This window comes from Monomorium pharaonis, chromosome 8, assembly GCF_013373865.1.
Source record: "Monomorium pharaonis isolate MP-MQ-018 chromosome 8, ASM1337386v2, whole genome shotgun sequence".
Lineage (NCBI taxonomy): Eukaryota > Metazoa > Arthropoda > Insecta > Hymenoptera > Formicidae > Monomorium > Monomorium pharaonis.
In genome coordinates, this window is record NC_050474.1 from 18,098,437 (window position 1) to 18,122,457 (window position 24,021).

Below are 24,021 nucleotides of genomic sequence, written 5' to 3' on the forward strand. Positions count from 1 at the left end.
TCCACGGATACGCCTATCTAACCTATAAATCTGATTCGATGTGAGCGCGCGCGCATAGGCGTGTAAATGTATGCGTGCATATACATGATCGACCATTCCCTGACGATTCACATACTATACAGATACTGCGGAATATTCGCAGGTACGTACTATGCCGTAGGAGAAGCGAGACATAGGAAGATACTTAGTTTGTACTGTAGTATATCTCAGTACGTATCTCGATTGTTCCCAGTATCTACGCAATCTACTGTTCCGATATCCTGCGGAACGTTCTCAGAATCCACGTGTGCTATGTGGGATATAATAGTTTTATTAGGAAAAAAATTAATGTATTAAAAATTTTAATTTATATAATAATTTATAATAATTTAAATAGAGATAAAATAAAGTTCTTCACCTGGATAATTTTATATAGATGATATTCTATTTTCTACCTTAATTATTTATAGTGTTCATTAATCGAATTTTTTGAGTGTATGTTTGGTAGGAATAGCCAATTAGGCACTCACTTTGGTCGGTAACAGCGTCTGATTGGGTAAAACTGTTGCAATTCCTATATCCGAAGAATTGATGATAAATGCACTTAGGTTATGTTAACCATGGTGCCTGTTTTGACGTGATGCGCGTGATTCCAACACATCGGACGAGGAGAAGCGGACTCTCCTCGTCGACGTCCCGTCGTAATGCTACAGCTGACCAAACTCGTGCCTAAGGTTATCCGCGGATTTGTACAATGTGCGTGCATTACGTATTGCGTGCACAAGTACATAGGAGACATCGTCGTGGTGAGATACTTAATCGTTTACGTGCTTTCCTTTCTTCACTACTGTTATAAATTCGATAGATTTCTTCACAATTCTCGTCTTTTATTTTTCCTGAAAAAAAAAATCATTTAAAAGATGAGAATCACAGGACGAGAGAAAATCAACTTTTTGTTTGCAAAAACGAAATTTGACATTACGTTACGCATTCAACAGACCTGAAAGTCTTAACGAGTTTTGTTATCGTAACATTATTGCGTAACTTTTTTACCATATATCATATTTACGTAAGGACGCGTTATAATGATAACGAAATTATCATTGAGTTACAGAAATAGACTGACAAGAATATTTATGTTTTTATAGTATGATGAAATTGTTAATGTAATTACAGTGCAGTGGTCCATCCATGGAACCTACATTATACACTAACGACGTATTACTTCTGGAACGAATATCACTTAGATTACAGAGGCTCGAGAAAGGAGATATTGTTATTTCCAAGTGTCCTAACAATCCGGAACAGAATATATGCAAGCGAATTGTGGGCCTGCCTGGTGACAAGATAAGAAATGGTTTCACTGTAACCACGGTAAATTGCCAGGACATGTTCTGATGACTTTTTATCTGTCGAAGATTTATTTTGCATGTATTTTTATTTCTTCAATTAATCGGCATGAATTATAAAAAGCAAAACTTGAGTAAGTTAATAGATATTTTAAACTAAATTAAGTTACAGTTAATTGTTAATAAAATTAATTACAATTAAAAATTACATGAATGAAAAAAATAACTCAGTTAACGTTTTAAGATTAACTTATAAATTAATTTTGAAAAACATTATTTACATTAAAATTGGAAGTCATAACTTTTTTAGAAATTAAAGTTTTTTAAGTTAAATTATTCGAAACATTTATAAGTAGAGTATCAATTAAATATTTTATATTTTGTAAATTAAGAATTATATGAAATAAAGAATATTGTTTTCCATCTGGGAATTATATATATTTTTTTATTTTATAATTTTTTTTTATAGGTAAATTTTTAACTCTGAAAGAAAATTAATAAGTCAAATATATTTATATTTTTTAATAATAATTAGTCAAAGTTGCAAAAATTAATTAATTTAAAATTAACTGAGTTAAGTTACAAGTTATTAACTTTTTAACTTTATTATTAAACTTTTGACTTTTTAATTATTATCTAACTCTGATGAAAACAAATATATTGATACTGTGTCAATTGAATTATCAAGTCTCAAGAGATCTATGTGCTTTTCAAAGAATTTTACAAGAATTTACAACAGAAAAGCACATAAGATCTGGAATTTTATAGATTAATTAATGTAAACATTTCCTGCAGATACCTTACGGACACGTTTGGTTAGAAGGCGACAATAGGAATAATTCTACAGACTCACGGATATATGGACCAGTACCTCAGGGATTGTTACGCGGACGAGCTTTATGTAAAATACTTCCGTTGAGAGATATAACTATGTTTACAACTAAATATGCAACCTAAATTATTTTTCACATAAAGTAGATTTTATAATAATTGAGAATCGTAAGAATATTCATTCAACTATACTTTAATTAAATTTAATTTAAAAAAGTAAAAGTTTCCTTTTATATTATTAATACGTAGAGATAGAGAGAGATGATTGAAAAGCTGGAAAAGGTATTATATTGTTCATATAACAAATGAAACGAAAACCTTATACAGATTTGTGTGTTTTTATTCTTCCAGAAACGCATAAGTCTATACTTTTTTCACTTACCGATGTTAATTATGTATTTTACTCTTCTGATTTTTCCCCCGCATTGTGTATATGAGTATAAGATGTTAATTTTAAGGTTATAATGTAAATTCAAATCTACTTCATGGATTATTTTATGTTATGTTTACACGAATCTCTCATGTAGGCAATACAAGTAATGTAAATTAAAAATTGGATAATGCAAAAAGATTGGACAATACAAAAAGAATAAATTATAAGATTGTTAATAATTGATAGTTGATTTCAGTATTAATGAAATAAAAGTATATAATATTAAAAATAAAAAATGGTATATAAATTTTATTCTTTTTGATTTTCTATTCCATTGATCATTGTTTACACAGATGATATATAAAATATAAATTTATACATACTTCAAGTGTTACTACATGTAATAGATTATTTTTAAAAATATATCAAGATATAACGCTTGGTCATGCTAAGCAGCCAAAATACAAAATAAAGTTGATAAACGAGCTAAGTAAGATGTTAACTATAAATAAAAAAATTATTAAGAGTATTGAATACATTGCAAAACGTTTAGACTCTACTCAGTTTTCTTCAGTCAACCATTAATAATGTATAAGTATAATGTGTAAATAGATTATTTATATTTTACATGTAAAAATTCAGTCCTAATAAATTTGAAGAAAAATAAAAATTATACTATATATTCTATATAAATTTATACAATTTTGCTCTGTCAGATCGTAGAAAAAAAACCGATAATAGCAATATAATTACAACTTGGAGCGTGCGTGGAAAGTTACAATTATGATAAGATATTTATTTTGTAATAACAAATCTGTACGACATATCATCTGTCAAGGTCGCGTGAAAGTCGGCAAATGAAGTAGTATAAAAGCCGATTATGAGATATAAGATACAAGTGACAAAGTCGCGCGCAAAGTGGTTAGTATAGTTCAGGACGTCGCGTCGTGGTGAGTGTAAACGTGTCAGTTCTGCAATGTGAGTAATTAATTCCTTCAAATTAACAATACCGAGGAAAGTCATCAATTTAATCTTTAAATGCTTTAAGATATTTATAATTTAAGATTATTTTAAATATAATAAGAATTTAACGTTAAAAAAACATGAGTTTGTGCTCCGACTCTAACACAATTAGGTTAGAGTTTATATTTTGATGTTTTTAAAATAAAAAGAAATTTATATTTGTCAAGATATTTTTTATATTTTACAAAAAATACATAAAGAACTATTTAGGATATTAAAAATAAGTGGTTTTTAGATAATCCAGATATATCATTTAGATGTTTTTTTATTTTCAAAATAATTAAAACATTTTTTGTATTTTTGTATGTTAACAATAACGTTTTATTGTTTCATATATTTTTTCGATATATATTAGTTTTTTATGTTTATTTTCTTGCTTTTCTAAAAATTATGGATGTTCTTTTAACTCGAGCGTCAAAGCCGCCAACACATCTGCAATTGAATTTCCAAAAGTACGTTACTTCGATCGTCTTGGAATTATTTCGTTACAAAAACAAACTACTTTTATGTTTGTAAACATTGTGCGCAAATTGTGCGAATTAGGGCTACGTTTAGTTTCACGCATGATGCGCATGGTACATCATTCATCTTTGTTGTTTATCTAAGGTAGTCTAACGTTAAACGAGAATGAATTATGCATTATATGCGAATTATGCAACGGATCGCAGCTCAAGTAGAATGTAATTAAATGGCGTCTGTTCTTTTTAGATTTACTGATCCACTGGGTGCAATAGTTTTTCTCATTCTAACCTATATTGGATCAGTGCAACTAAAAAGAAAACAGATGTAAGATAAGATTACGTCATAAAGTGCTGAAGATTATGTCAGGAAGGGTGCGTTCGGGGAGACGCTAATTAGCGTTATCAATATCAGTCTATCCTTGTTCTATTTTTAAAGCGTAATGAAGATAGACTGATGCTGATAGCGCTAAAATAGCGTCTTCCCGAACGCAACCGAAGTGTTAATTGTTATTAACAAATCGAGTTGTAGATGAATGAAATAAATCGAATGCGCTCGATAACAGAGCACTGTTCTTCAACAATCATTCGCAAAAGTTTGAATTATACCAAAAGTTAATGAGTAAATTTTTAACTTCAAATTTATTTTTAATTATAAAAAAATTAGCTTATTAATTTTTTCCTCAGTTAAAAATTTACCTTTATGTAAAAAAGAAATTAAATCATGAAAAAAGTACATTCCATCTAAAATTTCTTTGTTATAAATTTTATTTACAAGTAAAATATTAAATTTATTTGGTGATTATTGGAATTGTTTTGTTATATCGAATAGTCTAATTTAAAAAAAAAATATATTCTAGTTTAATATAAATAATGCTTTTTATAATTAATTTTTTTTTTAATTAAAATATCCTTGACAAGTTTTTAACAAAATTAATTTTATTTTTATTGAACGTTTATTGAACTACGAAAAGATGGAATACTAAACTAATGTTTTTTCGATGACTTTAGATGACCATTCTACGATGGGGCATCGTCAGTGCGGGAAAGATTTCGCATGATTTTGTGACAGCACTACGATCCTTGCCGGCGAATGAGCACGACATAGTCGCCGTAGCTGCGCGACAACTATCGCGTGCGGAAGCTTTTGCGAAGCTACACGAGATAAAGCTAGCCTATGATAATTATGAGAAACTGGCCACAAACAAGGATATTGGTACGTAATGATTAAGAAATCGTTTTAGTAAAAAAATTCGATAAATATTTATCTTTATGAACCCTCTGCCAATAATCTTGACCTTCGAGATTTATTGTGAAGATCACTCTCTTGAGTAAAGGTTCAAAAGATTTTGGCCGTCGCTCGTTTGTTAAAAAGTTATAATAAAAAAAAGTTTCATAAATAAGATGTATCCCAAAGAAGAATTTATGTAAATAATAATAATAATAATAAAAGAGAATAATTGTTTTGTGTGAACTATAGTATGTAAGCGGATAAATATGCGCGGGGGAAGGACTTCACTAAAATTGGTTGCATTATTCCCACCCAGAAATTTTTTCTAATTTAATTCATTCCAATTTTAATGGCAATTTGATTACAATTTTAAATGTTAACTCGTAACACGCACGAATTTCACGTAAAACGAGTCCCACCCTTAGTCTTCCATGCATTTTCTTCAAGAATTTTCATGTATTCCAAGTATATCCATATATTGAAAAAGTTACACTTATAAGAAATGTCTTCTGATTATTATTATTAGCTAAATTAAATTTTATACTTGTATATCATCTATTATGTTTTGTTTGTTGCATTTCAAGACATCGTATATGTCGGTGCGATCCATCCTGCTCACTTCGAAATTTCGATGATGATGCTGAAACATGGCAAGCACATTTTGTGTGAGAAACCGTTGACAATGAACCTGAAACAAACCACCGAACTGATTAATTACGCGAGGAGTAAGAAACTGTTCCTGATGGAGGCCGTGTGGAGCCGCTGTTTTCCTGTGTACGACGTTATCCGGAAGGAACTTGCGTCTGGCAGTATAGGCGACATTCATCAAGTGATCGTCTCCTTCGGTTTCCAAATTTCCACACTAGATCGGATGGCGTAATATATTACTTATTTAACATCTAAAAAAAGGGTGAAATAGTTTTTTAAATTAATTTTTAATAAAATTACAGAATGAAAGAGCTGGGTGGCGGCACAATTCTTGATCTTGGTATTTATTGTTTGCAATTCGCCTGCTTAGTCTACAATGAAATGCCGGAAAGCATTAAAGCGACCGGATTCTTAAATGAGAATAACGTCGACATGTCCATGTCGGCTACCTTGACTTATAAGGGAAGTCGCACCGCGACCATAATGACAAGCGCGCTGGTAAACCTGCCGAATGAGGCGTATATCTGTGGTACCAAGGGTATAATAAAAGTACCACAATTTTGGTGCCCACCGAAGGTGGAACTACCGAACAACACGGTGACGATGCCGCTGCCGAAATTAAAGCACGAAGTTAACTTCATCAATTCTGCTGGGCTCTCGTATGAAGCTGCTGAAGCTCGCGACTGTATTCTAAAAGGTGAAAGTACCGATATATTTTATTCAGAGAGTATCTCATTTAAATTTATAAGTTATAATATAATAATAACGATAATAATAATAAGATTTAATAGTAACTAATTAAAAAATTAAAAGTTGAATAATAAAATTAAAAAGTTAATAACTATTAACTAATTTTTAATTAGTTATTTTAAAAACACAAATTTTAACTAAATAAAAAATTTACATGCAGAAGAAAAAAAATTGTAAAAAATATTTATATGAAAACAATATTTCTTTCTTCTCATATAATTTAATTTACACAAATAAAGTAATTTATTTTATCCATATAATAATTATTTAAAATAATCTAACTTTAAAAAATTCGACATTTTAACTTAATATATATATTTTTTAAAATTTATAATTTTAAAATTCAAAAAGCTATTAACTTTAACTTAATTTAGTTAAAAAAAAGTTAATTTATCCAAATCTGAATATTAATGTTTTTATAATAAAAAATTAATTTTTTAATTATTTGTTATTAAGATTGATTTATTGTTAGATCACTCTAAAATCATGAATTGTAATGCAGGATATTTTATTTAATTTTGCAGGCTTGATAGAAAGTCCGAAGGTAACGCACGAAACATCTTTATTACTGGCGAAGCTGGAAGATGAACTGCGTAGACAATTAAATGTAAAATATGTTGAAGATGATTGAAGAACTACATGTGTATTTTATGAATACTAAAACAACACAAGCACATGTTTTGCACGTGCCATTCAATGTTTATGTTTACATTACTTTAAATTAGATTTAACAGCATCTTAAGTTTTTAAAATATCTAATTACAGTTATTCCTTAAAAAATGTTAATACTTGTACTAATTATTTCTTCCGCTTGGTTTACTTTGGGCTAACATTATGATATATGTTATTCAGTAAATTTTATATTTAATAAATAGTATACACATCTTATAAAAAGAAGTCATAAATTTTCGTTTTGTTTTCATTTATCGTTTGTTGACATTAATAAAAAAATGAGATTACACTTGGTATAATAGTATAGGTTTTTTCATTACAGGAAATATGGAGAATCGGACATATTTTTGTGTATTTATAACATTAAATTACTTTATTTCGAGAATAAATTATTTTTAATATAAATTTTAGTATAACATCAATACTATATATAATTCCCCTAATTGCAGTACTGTAATATCTTAGTTATTTCCACTATTCCAATCTTAGCTATTTTCCACTAATCCAATCTCTACTAGCAGTGCCGTTTCCTGAAACAAACATTTTATTTAAGAATTTTATCTTGAATTTAAATTGTGTGTGTGTGTGTGTGTGTGTGTGTGTGTCTGTGTGTGTAATCTTGTTTCATTGTCAAGCATCTTATGAACTTGCGCTACATTTTTATTTTCAAATTCAATTATGGCGCTACTTTTCTTTGTAGACAGGACAAGAGTCGCTATGTTGTCATACTGCAAAAACACAATAATTAAAAATATTTAGATATAAGAACAAAAATGGATATAATAGAAACAATACTCATTAAAAGTAGAACAAGGGTAGACTGATGCTGATAGCGCTAATAGCATCTTCCCGAACGCACCCAATGTATGTGACGTAAACTATAGATTTTCAGTACTGGCAGTGAATATCGGAACGCAGTCTTTGCCGAACGCACCCAGTATCATCATTCATTTCTGGCGGCAGTGGCGGCACCGGCCACCGGCACAGCGGATACTGCTTTGGACTACCAAATTGTTATTTCTGATATCGCTATTCTGGCGTTTGTGGTTAATCCGCGAAAGAATTAAGGATTTGCAGGCGCAATGTATGAAAATACGCGCGTGTCACCGCGAGTATTCACAGCGATACAGAATGTCGATATCATAGAATTGTCGTTGTGCTCGCATAAGGAGATCAGACCGATCCTACCATGTTTGGTTAGGATGAGCCTCATCTCGCCGTTGGATATAACAAAGGAATGTGTGGAAGGTCGAAAGCAAGTGTTAACAATATTATCTGGAATCGAAGCTGTCAATTCTATTATTGCCTTACTATCGATCGATTTTCACGCCCTCGAAACCGACGTCCGACAAGAGCAGCAGTTGAGGTTAGGATACTTGTGCACAAATCTCTATTGTGAAAAAATAGTTGAAATAGAAAAATAGAAATAGAAATATTTATTTAAGGACGTATCTATTTCAATTTTTCTCCAGCACGTGGTTAAAACTTTTTTTTTTAATTTTTTGTTTAATTTTTTAAAATTTTAAGTTTTAAGTTAACGAGAGTATACAAAACGAAATATTAATCTAATATGAATACTGAATTATATGGTAAACACTAAAAATACTTTAAAAGATATAAGACAAAAAATATAAAAACACTTTAAGTTGAGTATAACAACATTTAAGTTATAGGAACAAAATATTATGTCGAGTCAGAGTATTAATTAAGGATTAAAATATGAAAAATGTTGAGATATTAGTTTTTTTTTAGGTATCAAGGTATTGACAGTAAACTTAAATTAACTTAGTTGATTTTTAATTTGAATTAATTATTTTTTAAATACATAAATTTTAACTTAATTTTCTAAATTAAAAATTTATCTCAAAAAAAAAATTATGTAAAAAAAACAATATTTTTTATTTTATATAAACAATTTATAAATAAAATATTAAATTTATTTAATGATTTATATTATGATTGTTTAGAGTAATCTAAAAAATAATGACATTTTAATTTAATATAAATTCTTTTTAAAATTAACTTTTAATGTAAGTTAAATTTATTTATATATTTTTAGCAGCTTTTTATTGAGTTAATTTTTTATTTACATAACTCTTAACGTAACTAAATTTTTTTACTCATTAACTTTAACATATTTTAGTTAAAAAAAATATATTGATGTATAACAATTTTTTTGCTTAGACAAAAACTTGGCAGTGGCCAACGAGACAGCGTACTGGCCCAGTCTCTGCAAAGCGGTCTGGCACTAGAGTTTGAGCGCAGTGAGTCCATTCGCCGAATCAGATTGGTGCTTAGTGAGATTCTGTTTATAGCAACGCAGATACAGGAGCAGCAAAAGAATCAGGAGTTTCAGATAAGGCAGTCGGATTTGTTTGACAATGCAGTTTACATGGAGGAAATAAGCTATGTGATCTGCATTGCTCTTGCTGAATTGCCAACATTGCTTTCTATCCTGGACATTGCGGAGACCCTGCTGCACGTCAAGCATGGCCCTGACATTATCTGTTGGCTCGTTGCTAATAGTCCGGACAGCTTCTCAGAGGTGTGTGCGCATCTAATCGCCAATGGCGAACGACAGGAGGAGTCGGCGCTAGGCAGGATTAGAACGCAGGCGATTACGATGCTCTGTCAGATGAATCCGAACCAGGCACTGGCAATCAGAGCTAAATGCGTGGAATTGTGTCGGATGCCTGCACTAGCCATTGCACTGAGTTTGGAGCACGAGAACGCGACTGCGAGCTCGCAGCTCGAGAGTGATGTGGTCGCGTTTGTGTCTGGCTTACTGCTTGGTAGCGATCAGCAGGTCCGCTCATGGATCGCTATGTTTATCAGAAATGGACAGAAGCGCAAGTGGGAATCGCAAACGGCATTACAGTCGTTGCGAGAGGAGCTGCTCAAACGGCTGCAGACGATCGCTACGCGCAGTACGGACGGTCAATTGGCAGAGTCGCATGTTGTGCAGGCAAGCGCATTGCTCAGACTTTATTGCGCTCTACGCGGTATCGGTGGCATCAAATTTCAGGACGACGAGGTGGCAATGATCGTGCAGCTCCTGACGTCGCATCCACCACCGTCCCCGGCCGGCGTGCGATTCGTATCTCTTGGCCTGTGTATGCTAATAGCATGCCCTTCCCTGATCGGACATCACAATCTGGAGAAGCGCAGCATCGAGTGGGTGCAGTGGCTGGTGCGCGAGGAGGCCTACTTCGAGAGTGCGAGCGGTGTCACTGCCAGTTTCGGTGAGATGCTGTTGCTGATGGCGATACACTTCCACAGTAATCAGCTGTCGGCGATCTGCGAGCTGGTTTGCGCCACCCTTGGCATGAAGATACCCATCAGACCTAACAATCTCACACGAATTAAGCAGATCTTCATGCAGGAGATTTTCACGGAACAAGTAGTTACCGCGCACGCAGTCAAAGTACCGGTCACTGCAAATCTGAACGCTAATATTCCTGGCTTTCTGCCGGTGCACTGCATTCATCAATTGCTCAAGTCACGGGCATTTGCGAAGCACCGGGTACCTATCAAGAACTGGATATATCGACAGATTTGCGCGAGTGTACCACCGCTACATCCGGTTCTGCCAGCCCTAGTCGAGGTCTACGTCAACTCCGTCCTGATGACGAACAATAAAACGTCCGAGCACACAAACAAACCCATCACCGAGAACGAGATCCGTCGAGTATTTCAGAACAGCGTGTTCGGAGCGAATTTCGATTTCAAGCAGAATCCCAACGTAATGCAGATAGACGCCGACAGTATGGACATTGACACGTCGAAGCCGTCACTCACATCCCAGCTACTGTTGCTGTATTACCTTCTGCTCTACGAAGACGTGAGACTGTCCAACATGCACACCTTTATGTCGCAAAGCAGGAAAGTCAAGTCGTACTCGACGGAGTTTCTGTCCGAGTTACCGATCAAGTATCTGCTACAGTTGGTTCAGCGGGATCAAATGAACTATGCCAGTCTGTTCTCGCCGCTTCTCCGGTTATTGGCTATACATTTTCCTCATCTGTCTCTGGTGGACGATTGGCTCGACGACGAAATGATTAATATAGATTCCGCGATCGTGAGTTACGATAGCACGAAGATTAGCAATATTGCGATTATTGAAGCATTCAGCCACGTCAAAACTTGCCCGTCGAGGACCGGTAGATTATTGAGGCAACTGATGACGCTAAAACCGAGTGAAATCTGGCCTCACGCCGAGCTGATAATACATTATTTTAAAGATGTTCTCGATGAGCAAGTTCCTAGATATATACAAGGTGCATTATCTTATTTATAATAATAGTCGCTTTTTTACTAAATTAAAATTTTAACGATGGATTAATGTTAATTTATTTGTATAAGAGAGATTTGTGTTATTATATTATTAACAAGGAATTTACAAAAAATTATTCTAATTTCAGAACTTTATAAACAAGTGTGGCTTAGACTTAACACTGTACTACCGCGTTGTCTATGGGTACTTTCTATAAACGCGCTGCTAATAGAAAATTCAATAGTAAAAAACGTATTTTTGACACAAGATAATATTGTATTAGATCCGCTGCAAGTATTAAGATGTGACACAAGAGTTTTTAGGTGCGCGCCGATTTTATCCGTAGTTCTGAGGTAAGCCTAAAGAATTCTGTCAAATGTAAAGTAAATATAAATTTTTTAAATCATTTTTATAAAATAAATTATTTTTAAAATTTATTTTTTTACAGGATTTTACAAGCTACGTTAGCTGCCTCACGATCTCAATTATCCAGGCACATGCAGGATAAGCCTCTGACCGAAAAAATTGGGCAACTAACGAGTGAAACAGAAAGAGAGGATTTGAGAATAGCTTTAGTGATGGGTCAAGAAAGTGCAGCGGTGCAGATTTTATTAGAAGCATGCTTGGAAACCGAGGAAGACAAGAAAACTCCTGGACAAATGTGGTCTCTTCGGGAAATTCGAAGTGTCGTATGCTCTTATCTGCATCAAGTATTCATAGCCGACCCATCATTAGCTAAATTAGTTCATTTTCAGGTATGTCAATAATTACACAAGAAAAGATGATACGACCTTTGTTTACATTTTGTATGATAACTTTGTTAATACTTAATATTTTAAATTGAAAATCTAACGATTACGTTCGTTAATATGTTTAATTGATTCTAGAGAAAGTTATGAAAATGTTAAAACATCTAAAAATTTCGAAAGTAAAAATGCCTTATAACAAATGTTAGCTATTGTGCATAGGTATATTAACACATAATGGTGGACCACTAGACAAAAGATTTATAAGTAATAACTAGAATTTAATCATCTAATAATGAAGATATTATGAGTAGCGATAAATCTACAAAAGCTATAATATCATTTTTTCTAATAAACTACATAATAAATAATGTCTTAATAAGATAAATTATGCATATTTTATGATTTATCTGTTTATTATTTAATTGCGTTAATATAATTACTTATAAATAATTTCAATTTATATAATTCTCATGATAATTATGTTTTCCAGGGTTACCCACGAGAATTACTCCCAATCACAGTTTCCGGAATTCCATCTATGCACATTTGTCTTGACTGGATTCCGGAATTATTGTCTCAGCCCGAATCGGAGAAGCAAGTATTTGCCGTTGATTTGGCTTCGCATCTGGCGATTCAGTACGCCCTGCCGAAAGCCCTGAGTGTTTCTCGATTGGCGATTAATACTCTGATAACGCTGCTGGGTGTATTACCTGCCGAGGACCGAGTCACTCTTTTTATGCCAGTGTTGTCATCGTTGACGCGTATATGTTTGGCTTTCCCTCCTCTAGTAGAGGATATCACAGGATTATTACTACAACTTGGCAGAGTTAGCGCGGCTCAAGCGGCATTGGGTGATAAAGCAGCGGATTTTTTGTGTCAAGAAGTGAACGCGACGTTTTGCACCTTGTTGCAGAAAGCTATATTACAATCGCGAGTTTACTAAAATGTAACTCAGCTGTACTAAAGCAATGTTAACTGTTTTGAGAGTTACGATGTATTATTTGTACATAAATTTGTATTACATACGACCATTGTAGAGCAATTTCCAATTTTGTAAGCTATTTTTTCAACTGCATTAGAGATCTCTTTAATACATTTTTACAGCATTAATAAGAATATATTGCTCGATCATTTGTAGTAGTGGACATATGATTAAGTCAAAGTTAAATTATCAATTGGGATACCTCTTTTTGTATTTATAATCTTCTTTTCTGTACCTATGTTTTTTCTTCTATAAGAATACTGTTTGTGAATATATTTATTTTGAATTTAAACGTAAGTACAAAAGAATTGTATATTGTATATTGATCTAACGTCCCTTTTTCTACAAAGATAAGATTTTTTTATAATAAGAAAAAAATTGATATTTTTTGTTTTCCATAGATCTATTGTGAGAGGTATGTGTAATAAAGAAAGGCATTTCATTTATTCTTCAGCACATATTTACAGAATTTATTACATATTTAAAACGATATGCTTTCTACTCTTTTTTGCGTCTACAATATAGTTGTAGTTTGTCATACCTATTGCTTCTTTTTTTATAAGTCCGTAACGCAAAAAAACGTGTAGAGATTATCATACTCGTTTTCTTCTCGTGAAGCAAATGATTATCGAGGATCGTTTAAACAATTATCGTTACATAGAGTATTTATGTACGTGTCTTACGCGATATAATCAACGTAATACAGATGTACAATTCATCATCACACGCGTTACATATTCAGATCATGCATTTGTTCGTACATAAAGCCGAGATCAACGAGCTTTTTATTCTAAGGAATTTAACATCAAGAGCTGTTTTAGCACTTTTGTCTGGCTCGTCTCTCTGATCTCACCAGCTAAGAACATCTCATCCACGACGGTGTATACCTAAAATTATCACAAATATATCAAACAAATATAACGAAAGTAATAACGTTTTCGTAAGATTAATTAAAATAGAGGAACTACTGACTCTTGCAAATTTCACTGAACTTATCTAATGAATAATGATAAAGCTGTGACTGGAAATTTTCAGTGTATGAGGCTAAAGAAAAATACACTCCTTAGCAACAAAATGTAAAATGTAATAAGAAATTTATTTAATATATTAATATTAATTTAATAGAAATACATAATCATATGTGCTTGTATATTACAACAAATCAATTAAAATCACAGTATTTTACATTTATACAAATATTCTGGTAAACATTTTCAGAAAGTTACATACTTTTTATATTTAAAATTATATACTTTTTATGCCCTGACAATTTCAAAATCTTCAATTATTTTATTTCAAAATGTTCATATATTTTATGTTTATTTGAAAGAATTCTCATATTTGATAATTTTCTTGATTTAGTAATGATCTCAAATATTTTATCAATTTCAATTTATTAAAATGTCTTCAAACATCCGTTATAATCTAACAACTGTTATTGGAATAGCTAAAAATATTTTTGACATCTTTAGGTTTGAATTTGGTTGAAGAGTAATTATGAATTAGTTTTGAAACATCTAAAATGATAATTTTATATAAGAAATATTGATATTGCATACTGTCTTTGAAATTCAAAATTTTATAAAATTCAATTGTATTATTTACATTTTCAAATTTCAATTACACATTCAAATTTATATTGCCATTTTTACAAACTTTCAAATTTTTTACATGCGGCAAATATCTTTTTCTGCATCCTTGTCTCAACTTATTTAGTTTTAATTTTAATACAAGTTAACAATTTTTATTTCGTAGAAGTTTATTGATGAAAATACTATTAGAGAAAAAGAAAAAAAGAGAAATAAATACCTTGTAAAAATTAAACACTAAATCCAACTCGCATACATTGTGGAAGTATTCGTTCAGCACCTCCACAAAATTATGTATCGCCTCCAAGTAACAGAGATTGTTGTCATTAACGTCGACACAGATACAGAAGTATAAGCCTGCGTATCTCCTGTATACTATCTTGAAATTGCGAAACTAAAATACAAATATATTTAACATTTAATAAAATGGCGTAGAAAGAGCGAGAAAGGTAGGCGGGTTGTGATTCAAACCAACCTCGACGAAATTTGTGTGCTTCGCATCTCTGACAGTGACAACCGCATGAACTTCTTCTATCAGCTTTTGCTTTTCATCATCGTCAAAGTTCATGTACCACTTTGCCAGCCTAGTCTTGCCAGCCCTGTTTTGTATGAGGATAAATCGTATCTGTAAAGAGCCATACATTCAAAATTTAATACACCAATCCTTATCGTTTGTTATAATAATGTTGTCGATTCACTTGTTCATATTATAATTGTTAATTGTTGTTTCGTAAAATAATTGTCAAAGATGTATCTTGTTTAACAGGTAACTTTTATGCAAATAAGAGTAACGTGTTAATCAAATAATTTTTTTAATGATTGAATATTATGTGTCACATTTAAGTTAAAAAAGTGATTCAACCACCTGACAGAAGTAACGAAATGTCAATTGAGCGAAATGACACTTCGGGCACATTTTTCTTTACGTATATTTATCGACTCCAATTGGAGATATTAATCTAGTTGGAAATTAAATATTTTTACACATACCATTTTGAAAACGGATTTTATACTCGGCAAAACGTCCTACGAAATTTTGATAAACATAAGATCTTATCAATTCCCCGCCCACCGATCACGAATGTAACGGCGGCCACTTTGGAATTGACAAGTGTACTGACTGCAAAAGCGCCATCACATAATTCGTCTTGCAAACTAACAAACTACCGCAAATGTCGATAATACTTTGATGATAAATTGATAAATCTAGATTTATCATGTATTGATAATATTATATAATACCCTGACAAATAAAATATAACAAAATTAAAAAACAAAATATAATTTTCACTACTTCTAAAAATTCTATATAATCCATAAATTATTATTGTTCACAAACAATATGTTTTGCATTATACACTACATATAATGTAGAATAATATTTATATATATATGTATATAAGAGAATACTTAAATTTCGCACATATTTAAATGTAATAATTAATAAAACGATTTATAAATTTTTTAAATTTTTGATAATGTTTTGTTGTAATTGTGACCTTATTTTGTTTAAAAATAAATCTTTGTTTTTTTGTATCTTATTTTTTAATATGTATATTATAATTTATTTGAATATGTTCGTTTTTTCTATTTTATATTTATGTATTTCTGACCAATTTCAATGAATATTTATTATTTCTAATATGATTATTCATTGCCATATTATAATATTTGTGTCATTATCGTTACCTAGCATCATGAATTATTGATTTGCCTGGGCTGCTATTCCGTACACGATTACCGATAGTTATCGGTTTGATAAGTATCGTTGCGCGTGTATTTTGATATGTATAAAAATATATGTGCGAAATGACAATTATCGAACCGACAGTTATCGAACTATCGATAATAGTGTACGAAATAGCGGCTCTGGAAATGAGAAACATCACAGCAAAATACAAGTAGAATAATTTTAATAATTATAAAATATGAATAGAATAATTTCATAATAAATTTTAACAATTTACATTGCTAAATTAACTTATACATGCATTAGACTAACAAATAAAGTTTCCTTTTTAATGTCAAAGATTTAAATCGTAGCATATTATATTTATGTTAAGACTTTTTCTCCTGAGCTAAAAAAAGGTCCCACAATCACAATGACCGTGGAAGAAGTAATAAATAACCAGCGTAAACAAGTCGTAAAAGAAACAATAACTTTAAATAATATGTGAAAGAACTTTAAACAATATATGTATACATTTATGAGATTCTTTGAATTAATTTTCTTTTCCTGCGATCTTTTATTTCGGTTCTAGTGCTAGCGCCTCAGTAGTAGCGTTTGATCTGCAGAGAGAAGAAGAGTTCTTCATCAATTTTTGTCAGTCTGCATTAGATTGCTGTTATTGCGACGTAAATTTCATAAAATAATCCAAATTACGTCCACACAAGAGGTAAGCTCTATATTATGTATATTATCTTTACTGTAATTCTTCTATGTATCTCTTGTTTAATTAAATTAAATTTATGAATTAAAAAATGAAATTATGCTGAATGTAACAAAATAAAGCTGAAAATAAGTTTATAATAAATAGATTTGTAGTATTAATTGTACGATTAATACTGATATCTTAAAAACTCGTTTGAAAGTATGCTGTGTAAACTTTTAAAAACTATTGTTTTAGTGAATAAACTTTCTGTACGTTGTTCTCGAGACGTATATTGTAAGAACAAAAATGGCGGTAGAATTTGCGGAGATAAAATTGTCTGTACCCTGGGGTCACGTTGCCGCTAGAACTTATGGTTCTTCCACGGGACAGCCAATCTTAGTATTGCACGGAATTGAAGATAACGCTGGAGCGTTTACCAGATTGATGAAATATTTACCAAAAAAATCATTTTATTACGTATGCGTAGATTTACCTGGTCATGGCTGGTCATCATCCTTTCCATCTTGGATGATGATAGACTGGATGGATTATGCACACTCATTATATTTCATCTTAGACGCACTACAATGGAAAACATGTACTGTTCTAGGACACAGTTTAGGAGGGCAAACAGCTTTAATGTTCAGTATTTTCCAACCAGACAGATTTGAGAAGATAATTAGTATTGACGGATTACTAATGATGCCTCGGCTTGTGAAAGACCTAGTAACATATTTTCAGACTGCATCTGCACTCTCAGTAAAAGATTATCGTGAAAAATTTAATAAAAAACCATCACTTTTTACTAAAGAAGAGATATTACACTCTCTTACGTCTAAAAGGTACACACCTTTGAATTACGAAGCTGCTAATGCGATATTTGAACGTACAGTTACGGAAGAAAATGGAAAGTATATACATAATAGAGATGTACGATTAAAAAACCATCCTTTTTCTTGGATGTTAATGGATGAATCTATAAAATTAAGTGAAAGGCTTCCAATGATACCAATATACGTTTTTGTCGCATCTCATGGTGTTTGTGCTCCATTTAAAGAAGAATGTGAATTAATATTGGACATAATGAAAGCTAAAACCATGTTGGAGGTAATTTATGTAGACGGAAATCATGACGTTCACAATAATGATCCTGAAAAAGTCGCGCCATTTATATGTAAAATATTGAATAGCAGCAACTCCAGCAAACTATAGATAAATGTGTGTGTGTGTGTGTGTATAAACACACATTGTAATATTTATCTTTGATATAAAAGATATGCATATATACTCACGAAATTCGAATTTCAGACAGTAGTATCTGACACGCACAAACAATCCCAAAAAATATTTTTTGTAGAAGTTTATATATATATATATATACATATATATATATATCTTTATTTCGTTAAAAATAATGTTAAAATAATAGAAATAAATTATAATTAATAAATTTAATTTTATTCCATATACTATGCAATTAATGATATCTTAAACTTAATTTACTTACTTTTTAATATATATTATATTATATATATATTACTTAATTTTTAATATAATTAAGTAACAAAAAAGTTATTTTCTAAATAGCGGTAACGGTAATGTGTTATTTTTTTACAAAAAATAATTGTAATACGTTACTTTTATATCTAGTAACATTTCCAACTCTGATTATTAATGATATAATAAACAATTACACAAACTATATTTAATTAATGATTCTCATGGCATTTTAAATGTTATATTATTAACTGTAAATTGTAACAGCTACACTGAAAAAAAAAGTAATATATTCAATAAGATATGTTATTGCGGGCTGCCAATTAAAAATATACTCAATACAATAATATATGCTATTGCAGTATCAACATTGTACTTGCATTAATAGCAAATATTATTGTATTGAGTATTTTATGTAGTTGGCAGCCCGCAATCACATATGTTATTGGCTGTATTACATTTTTTTTCTGTGTAATATATTAGACGGTATGGTAACTTTAAGGAAGTCCATTTCGATTTGTCGGTCATGATTGCACACGCTCAACTTCCCGCTCATTATTGAGCGGAACGACGACCGTTGATTCCTCAAGGAAGGAACGGCCGGGTTGCGCGACGAACGTCAAATATTAATTTTGCTAGGCGCGCAGCACGCAGTATTTGCATTTAATTACCGCAGTTTGCGCAAACTGTGCCGTTTCGCTCCTTTGCCGTACGCCTCCTCTTTACCCTTTTGCAAAGGCTCCTTCACCCCTTCCTCCGCCGCCGCGTTCCTTCGTTCACTACCCTTTCCTTCTCATTTTGAAACCGAGCAGAGACCGAAGCTTCGTTACCCATCTGCAATCACTCGAGGGGAATTAATGCCGCTAGTTACGCAACAATAAATCAGAGAGAACCGCGATTGAGACTTGAGAATCTTATTTCAGATTTGCGACAGCGTGAGATTTCGGTGAAAGTATAGCTTGGAATCGCTCTCGTCAAAGGTAGTTTTAATTTGTCGAATAATAAAAATATCTTCTCTACATAATATTGAACGATTATACTTATGGTTCTTTACAATATTATTATAATAGTGCTAGCATTGTAAAGAATAATTAAACAGAAATAAAAGAATTTGTAAAATTATATTTGTAACATTTATATTTAAGAATCATGTCATAACATAAACAAATTATTTCTGCAAAATTGATTAAATTAAGAGATAACTAAAAGTGTCGACCAAAAGTTTGAGATCATATACAACATTTAATGATATTTTAGTAAAATAGTGTTTAAAAGTTCATGCCTTATTCAGTATTTTCTTAAATTTAAAAGCAAATAGGCATTGCATCTAGCACATAACTCTTATACAAATGTAATATGGAACATTAAATTGGCCAGTAGTTAATATTTATTTTAATTATAATATTAAAAACACTGCTGTTAGTACTTTAATGCACAAAATAAGTAATAATTACTGGTCAATTTAATACTGTCTAGTATTACATTTTTATAAGGGAAGTAATTATCACATAGAATAATTTAATTAAAAAAAAAAAAACTAGAGTAATTATAAAATTTCTTTTTCAAAACTGAAATGTGGAAGACAAGTGAGAGTCTCCCGTCATAAGAAAACAAATGTAGTTAGATAACTTAAATTGCTTAGATTAATAAAAAAAAAGTGAAAAATTTATATAAAGATAATGATTTTAACAAAGAATGTTTCTAGTACTTCTAGTGTCTTTCTTCTAAAAAAGTGTTGTAAGAAATACTTTTCGTAGAAGTTTATATATAGAAGGTTATATATATTATTCTTTATTTCGTTAAAAACAATGTTAAAATAATAGAAATATTAAATTCTAATGCATAAATTTGATTTTATTCCATATACTAAGCAATTAATAATTTCAATCTTAATTTAAAGTAAATCTTTCGCGAGCGAAATTAGAGACCCTAGTGAATCCGTTTTTCAGATGGAGTCATACATCGCGAGAGGTGAAAGGCGTATCGAAACTTTGCGAACTGTTAGAAACGTACAGATGCAAACAGAACTGGAGTTATCGCTTTCGAAACTGTAATGAGTAATAAGTACCTAATCCTAAAGTTTTGTGTTTTGCACAGGATATGCAGAATTTAAATCGATGCTAATTTTTTCAAGAAAAGTGGAACTAGAATGTATTTTTTTACGCAGAAGATATTCCGTAAAATAAATTATCATCTCTTAAAGAAACGTTCTTTTTAAATGTAAATATATAATAATAATAATAAATTAAAATGTCCGATAAATATTAAACATAAAGATAACATTACCTCGGTATAAATAACTAGAGTTACTTTTTCGTTAATTAAATATTAGATTAGAATAGTTTCTTTCATTTCAGAACTGCTTTTAAGAGCGTCTTATTTCATTTATGTCACAAAAAAAATTAAATCTTCTTAACTAATGTAATTGATAAAAAGAAGAATGAGTAATCTTAATAGAATTCCTCCGCCAAGGATAGCTGCGCCGTAAATCACTCCCTCGAAATTCTTCTGCCTTTTACAATGCTGCCGAGCGCGTTTGACGCCTCTCTCGTCCCGTGTTGACCAACCTGGGCACTTAGGATAATAGAATCATATGAATTGCCGGCTCGTTATGATATCCGACGATAATGACGGCCGCATCGCGCCGATCGCGAATCGACCGTTCAGTCCTTTGCACCAACGGCGAATCGTATTTACGACGCGATGACGACGCGCGCGCGACGTTTATGGTTTCTTACGGGCTAACACGATGATTGCGAATTAGATGAATAAATTGCAACTGAATTACGCAAGCGAGCTAATGCAACATTAATGCTGCAGAGAGCTCCTTACTTTAATTCGAATAATCGCGAACCAATCGCGACGCCGAGTATTAAAGGATTGCGCGAATCTTTGCAAGTTTCTCCGACTGTTTTTTTTTTTTAAGAAAAATCCGCTCTCAGATCTGTTCTGATACGTTCATCGTTAAAATATAGGCCAGGATCTTTAAGGAATGGGAAAGTAACAAGAACGCAGAGATCACATCTTCAAATTATATCGATTTAATCTTCTTACTCTTGCACTGAAAGAAAAGAAGTGTTTTATTTATGGTAAAATAATTATGGTTAGAAGCTTAATTTTTATAATTATTACTACTATAATAATAATAATAATATGTTTATAGTTCTACCGACTATGAAAAAAATTTAGTGTTAATTATGATACTTTTAAATATTAATGTAGTAAAAAAATTAAGATATTATTATAAATAATAAAAATAAAATAAACATTTTTGTATAACAAATGCAGTCACAATTACAACAAACATAACTATTAAACATTTTTATTTCACTTCTAATAATTAGTATCTATTTGTACGATTAAAACAATAAATATTCACTGCAAATAAGAAATTAAATTTAAATAAATTTGAGTAAATAATATCTTATTATTTTTTAATTTCCACGTTTACGAAAATTTATCATTTTAACACAAAACGTAAAAAAAAAACAACATCAAGTATATAATTAATTCGTTTCTGTGATTGGAATTGCTTAGTTTCAAAGTAAACAGCATTCATATTAACATAAGCACATAGCTAAATAGACATATTCGGTATATATTGTTTGCATAACAAGTTTGAAGCCTGTAAATAATGGCATATTCAAGATGCTTTCTCGTACGATATGAATTTCGTGCAAGCAAATGAAAGAGGCTCTCTGATGCTGTACAAGTTAAAACAATGTGCTGCTTACTTTGCTAGAATGCAATTGCTCTATTATTATTGTAAACCAATGATTTGAATAGATGTTGCAATTTTATGCTGTTGCAATGGCATTACGAAGTATAAATAAATGTTTGCATGTTTATGTTCATGACATGTGTATCTGAATATTTAACAATGAACTAAATTTGAGTCAAATCTAACATTTCTTCAACTAAATTGTTCTATTGTTTTAGTTAAATTAATTAAATACTGAGTAGGAGCGACGACTTGTGATTGTAATAATTAAAAGCAACTCAAATTTGGTAAAATTCAACACTACGAATTTAACAGTGTAAATATACGTACAGTTGGCACCAAGAATGAATTATAGTTGAATTATGATAACTGTAGTAATTTTTTTCTCTCATTGGTGCAGGTGGGACAGGACTGAAATAACGAGACGCATAAGTGAGTAAAGAATTTATATTTATATCTTCGAACGACAATATATTGAGCATCTGTCACATCCGAGTGATACAATATAAATCGAAATAAAAAATACAAATATATACTCTGAAGTTCCGAAACGCCTCGCGGCACAGTGGCACGAGTGTCGTGAATGAAGAACGCACGAAAAGGCCACGCATTCCTTGAGCTCCCTACGGGCGATTTTCGATTTTCTTTTTCCATCGCACTCGCGCTAAATGCCCAGACAACACCTATGAACGCTGACCGTTTACAAAGTGATGACAACGAAATTGCATGTAAAATCAAATCGCCTCTCGACGATACTCGCGCGGGATATCGCGCGAGATGTGCGTAAAATGCGGATACGTCTCGTCTTTAGTTCCTCTTTTTTTTTTTGCCACGCAACTTAAAACTCGTTGTCGCACACGCAATCCTACGATGACGGTACGGATAAAGAAATGCAGTCGCGTCGCTTCGCGCTTTACGAGACGAAAGCATCTTGCGGGAAAAGACGCGAGCGAGATTTTCAACGTCGTCAGTGGAGAGGTGAAATATTCTCTCCTCGACACGAATTAAATTCTACGCAGCATTGCAAAACTCCTAGAATATCTTTAAAGCTATAAAAAGTGCCTTTTTGATACCAAAACTCACTGATCTTCCGATAAATTTTGTAAGGTATTTGAAAACATTCGGGACACTTGTACGAGACTTCGTTTGGAATGCTACATGAAAAAATGATGCTGTATTTAAAGGCATTAACTAACAACAGTCTAATTGCAAGTAGTCTTGTTAATTTAACAGCATAATTAATAAAATAAATATGTGATACTCTTGTTTTAATAAAATTTTATTACGTCAAGATTAAATTGATTTACTTAATTTTATTAATATTGAATTAACAAGATTGTTTTCAACTGCTGTTAGTTTTAATGTTTATATAACGTTAATACAATGTATATATTTTTTTGTATATGAAATCAGAAGTTGCAGTTAACTATTATATGTCCGGCGCAATTTAATTCACTCATTCGCCTTGATTTCGTTTCGCAATGCAAACGTTAATTTCATTGACTATTAAGTCTTAACGAGTAC

The 24,021-nt window shown here is 31.5% G+C and overlaps 5 protein-coding genes and 1 long non-coding RNA gene across 7 annotated transcripts; 4 read left to right on the forward strand and 2 right to left on the reverse strand.

Annotated features, from left to right (window-relative positions):
- The first annotated feature begins 480 nt into the window (after positions 1-480).
- On the forward strand, positions 481-2,771 carry LOC105835108 (mitochondrial inner membrane protease subunit 1). Its single transcript, XM_012678093.3, has 3 exons — positions 481-785; positions 1,156-1,353; positions 2,124-2,771. The coding sequence occupies exons 1-3, from the start codon at positions 684-686 to the stop codon at positions 2,283-2,285; spliced, it is 462 nt and encodes a 153-aa protein (XP_012533547.1). The 5' UTR covers positions 481-683; the 3' UTR covers positions 2,286-2,771.
- Positions 2,772-3,214: 443 nt separating this feature from the next.
- On the forward strand, positions 3,215-7,539 carry LOC105835107 (trans-1,2-dihydrobenzene-1,2-diol dehydrogenase-like). Its single transcript, XM_012678091.3, has 5 exons — positions 3,215-3,510; positions 5,025-5,229; positions 5,829-6,120; positions 6,195-6,589; positions 7,167-7,539. Exons 2-5 carry the CDS (start codon positions 5,025-5,027, stop codon positions 7,271-7,273), a joined length of 999 nt encoding a protein of 332 aa, XP_012533545.1. The 5' UTR covers positions 3,215-3,510; the 3' UTR covers positions 7,274-7,539.
- A 151-nt stretch (positions 7,540-7,690) lies between these two features.
- Positions 7,691-8,309, reverse strand: LOC118646827. Of its 2 annotated transcripts, none has more exons than XR_004964254.1 (2): positions 8,174-8,309; positions 7,691-8,042 (listed from the first exon to the last, which is right to left on the reverse strand). It is a non-coding gene; the product is annotated as an uncharacterized LOC118646827 (long non-coding RNA). The 2 variants fall into 2 exon arrangements; XR_004964253.1 differs by lacking the exon at positions 8,174-8,309 and adding an exon at positions 8,110-8,145.
- A 51-nt stretch (positions 8,310-8,360) lies between these two features.
- On the forward strand, positions 8,361-13,696 carry LOC105835106 (integrator complex subunit 2). The gene is made up of 5 exons (XM_012678090.3): positions 8,361-8,680; positions 9,499-11,591; positions 11,736-11,940; positions 12,036-12,342; positions 12,827-13,696. The coding sequence occupies exons 1-5, from the start codon at positions 8,397-8,399 to the stop codon at positions 13,277-13,279; spliced, it is 3,342 nt and encodes a 1,113-aa protein (XP_012533544.1). The 5' UTR covers positions 8,361-8,396; the 3' UTR covers positions 13,280-13,696.
- Positions 13,697-13,760: 64 nt separating this feature from the next.
- LOC105840664 (AP-2 complex subunit sigma) lies at positions 13,761-16,049 on the reverse strand. Its single transcript, XM_012687669.3, has 4 exons — positions 15,898-16,049; positions 15,383-15,532; positions 15,128-15,301; positions 13,761-14,205 (listed from the first exon to the last, which is right to left on the reverse strand). Exons 1-4 carry the CDS (start codon positions 15,898-15,900, stop codon positions 14,104-14,106), a joined length of 429 nt encoding a protein of 142 aa, XP_012543123.1. The 5' UTR covers positions 15,901-16,049; the 3' UTR covers positions 13,761-14,103.
- Positions 16,050-17,125: 1,076 nt separating this feature from the next.
- LOC105833927 (serine hydrolase-like protein) lies at positions 17,126-18,666 on the forward strand. Its single transcript, XM_036290697.1, has 2 exons — positions 17,126-17,303; positions 17,535-18,666. Exon 2 carries the CDS (start codon positions 17,586-17,588, stop codon positions 18,489-18,491), a length of 906 nt encoding a protein of 301 aa, XP_036146590.1. The 5' UTR covers positions 17,126-17,303; positions 17,535-17,585; the 3' UTR covers positions 18,492-18,666.
- Positions 18,667-24,021: the final 5,355 nt, after the last annotated feature.

Bases quoted from the DNA above. Each gene is read 5' to 3' on its own strand.
- LOC105835108 (XM_012678093.3), top strand. From the start codon at position 684: ATGCTACAGCTGACCAAACTCGTGCCTAAGGTTATCCGCGGATTTGTA. The intron at 786-1,155 runs GTGAGATACTTA...ATGTAATTACAG, and splicing joins ACATAGGAGACATCGTCGTG to TGCAGTGGTCCATCCATGGA. The intron at 1,354-2,123 runs GTAAATTGCCAG...CATTTCCTGCAG, and splicing joins ATGGTTTCACTGTAACCACG to ATACCTTACGGACACGTTTG.
- LOC105835107 (XM_012678091.3), top strand. From the start codon at position 5,025: ATGACCATTCTACGATGGGGCATCGTCAGTGCGGGAAAGATTTCGCAT. The intron at 6,121-6,194 runs GTAATATATTAC...ATAAAATTACAG, and splicing joins TCCACACTAGATCGGATGGC to AATGAAAGAGCTGGGTGGCG. The intron at 6,590-7,166 runs GTGAAAGTACCG...TTAATTTTGCAG, and splicing joins TCGCGACTGTATTCTAAAAG to GCTTGATAGAAAGTCCGAAG.
- LOC105835106 (XM_012678090.3), top strand. From the start codon at position 8,397: ATGTATGAAAATACGCGCGTGTCACCGCGAGTATTCACAGCGATACAG. The intron at 8,681-9,498 runs GTTAGGATACTT...TTTTTTGCTTAG, and splicing joins CGACAAGAGCAGCAGTTGAG to ACAAAAACTTGGCAGTGGCC. The intron at 11,941-12,035 runs GTAAGCCTAAAG...ATTTTTTTACAG, and splicing joins ATTTTATCCGTAGTTCTGAG to GATTTTACAAGCTACGTTAG.
- LOC105840664 (XM_012687669.3), bottom strand. The intron at 15,302-15,382 runs GTTGGTTTGAAT...TTTGTATTTTAG, and splicing joins AGCACACAAATTTCGTCGAG to TTTCGCAATTTCAAGATAGT. The intron at 14,206-15,127 runs GTATTTATTTCT...TGATAATTTTAG, and splicing joins TAGTGTTTAATTTTTACAAG to GTATACACCGTCGTGGATGA.
- LOC105833927 (XM_036290697.1), top strand. From the start codon at position 17,586: ATGGCGGTAGAATTTGCGGAGATAAAATTGTCTGTACCCTGGGGTCAC.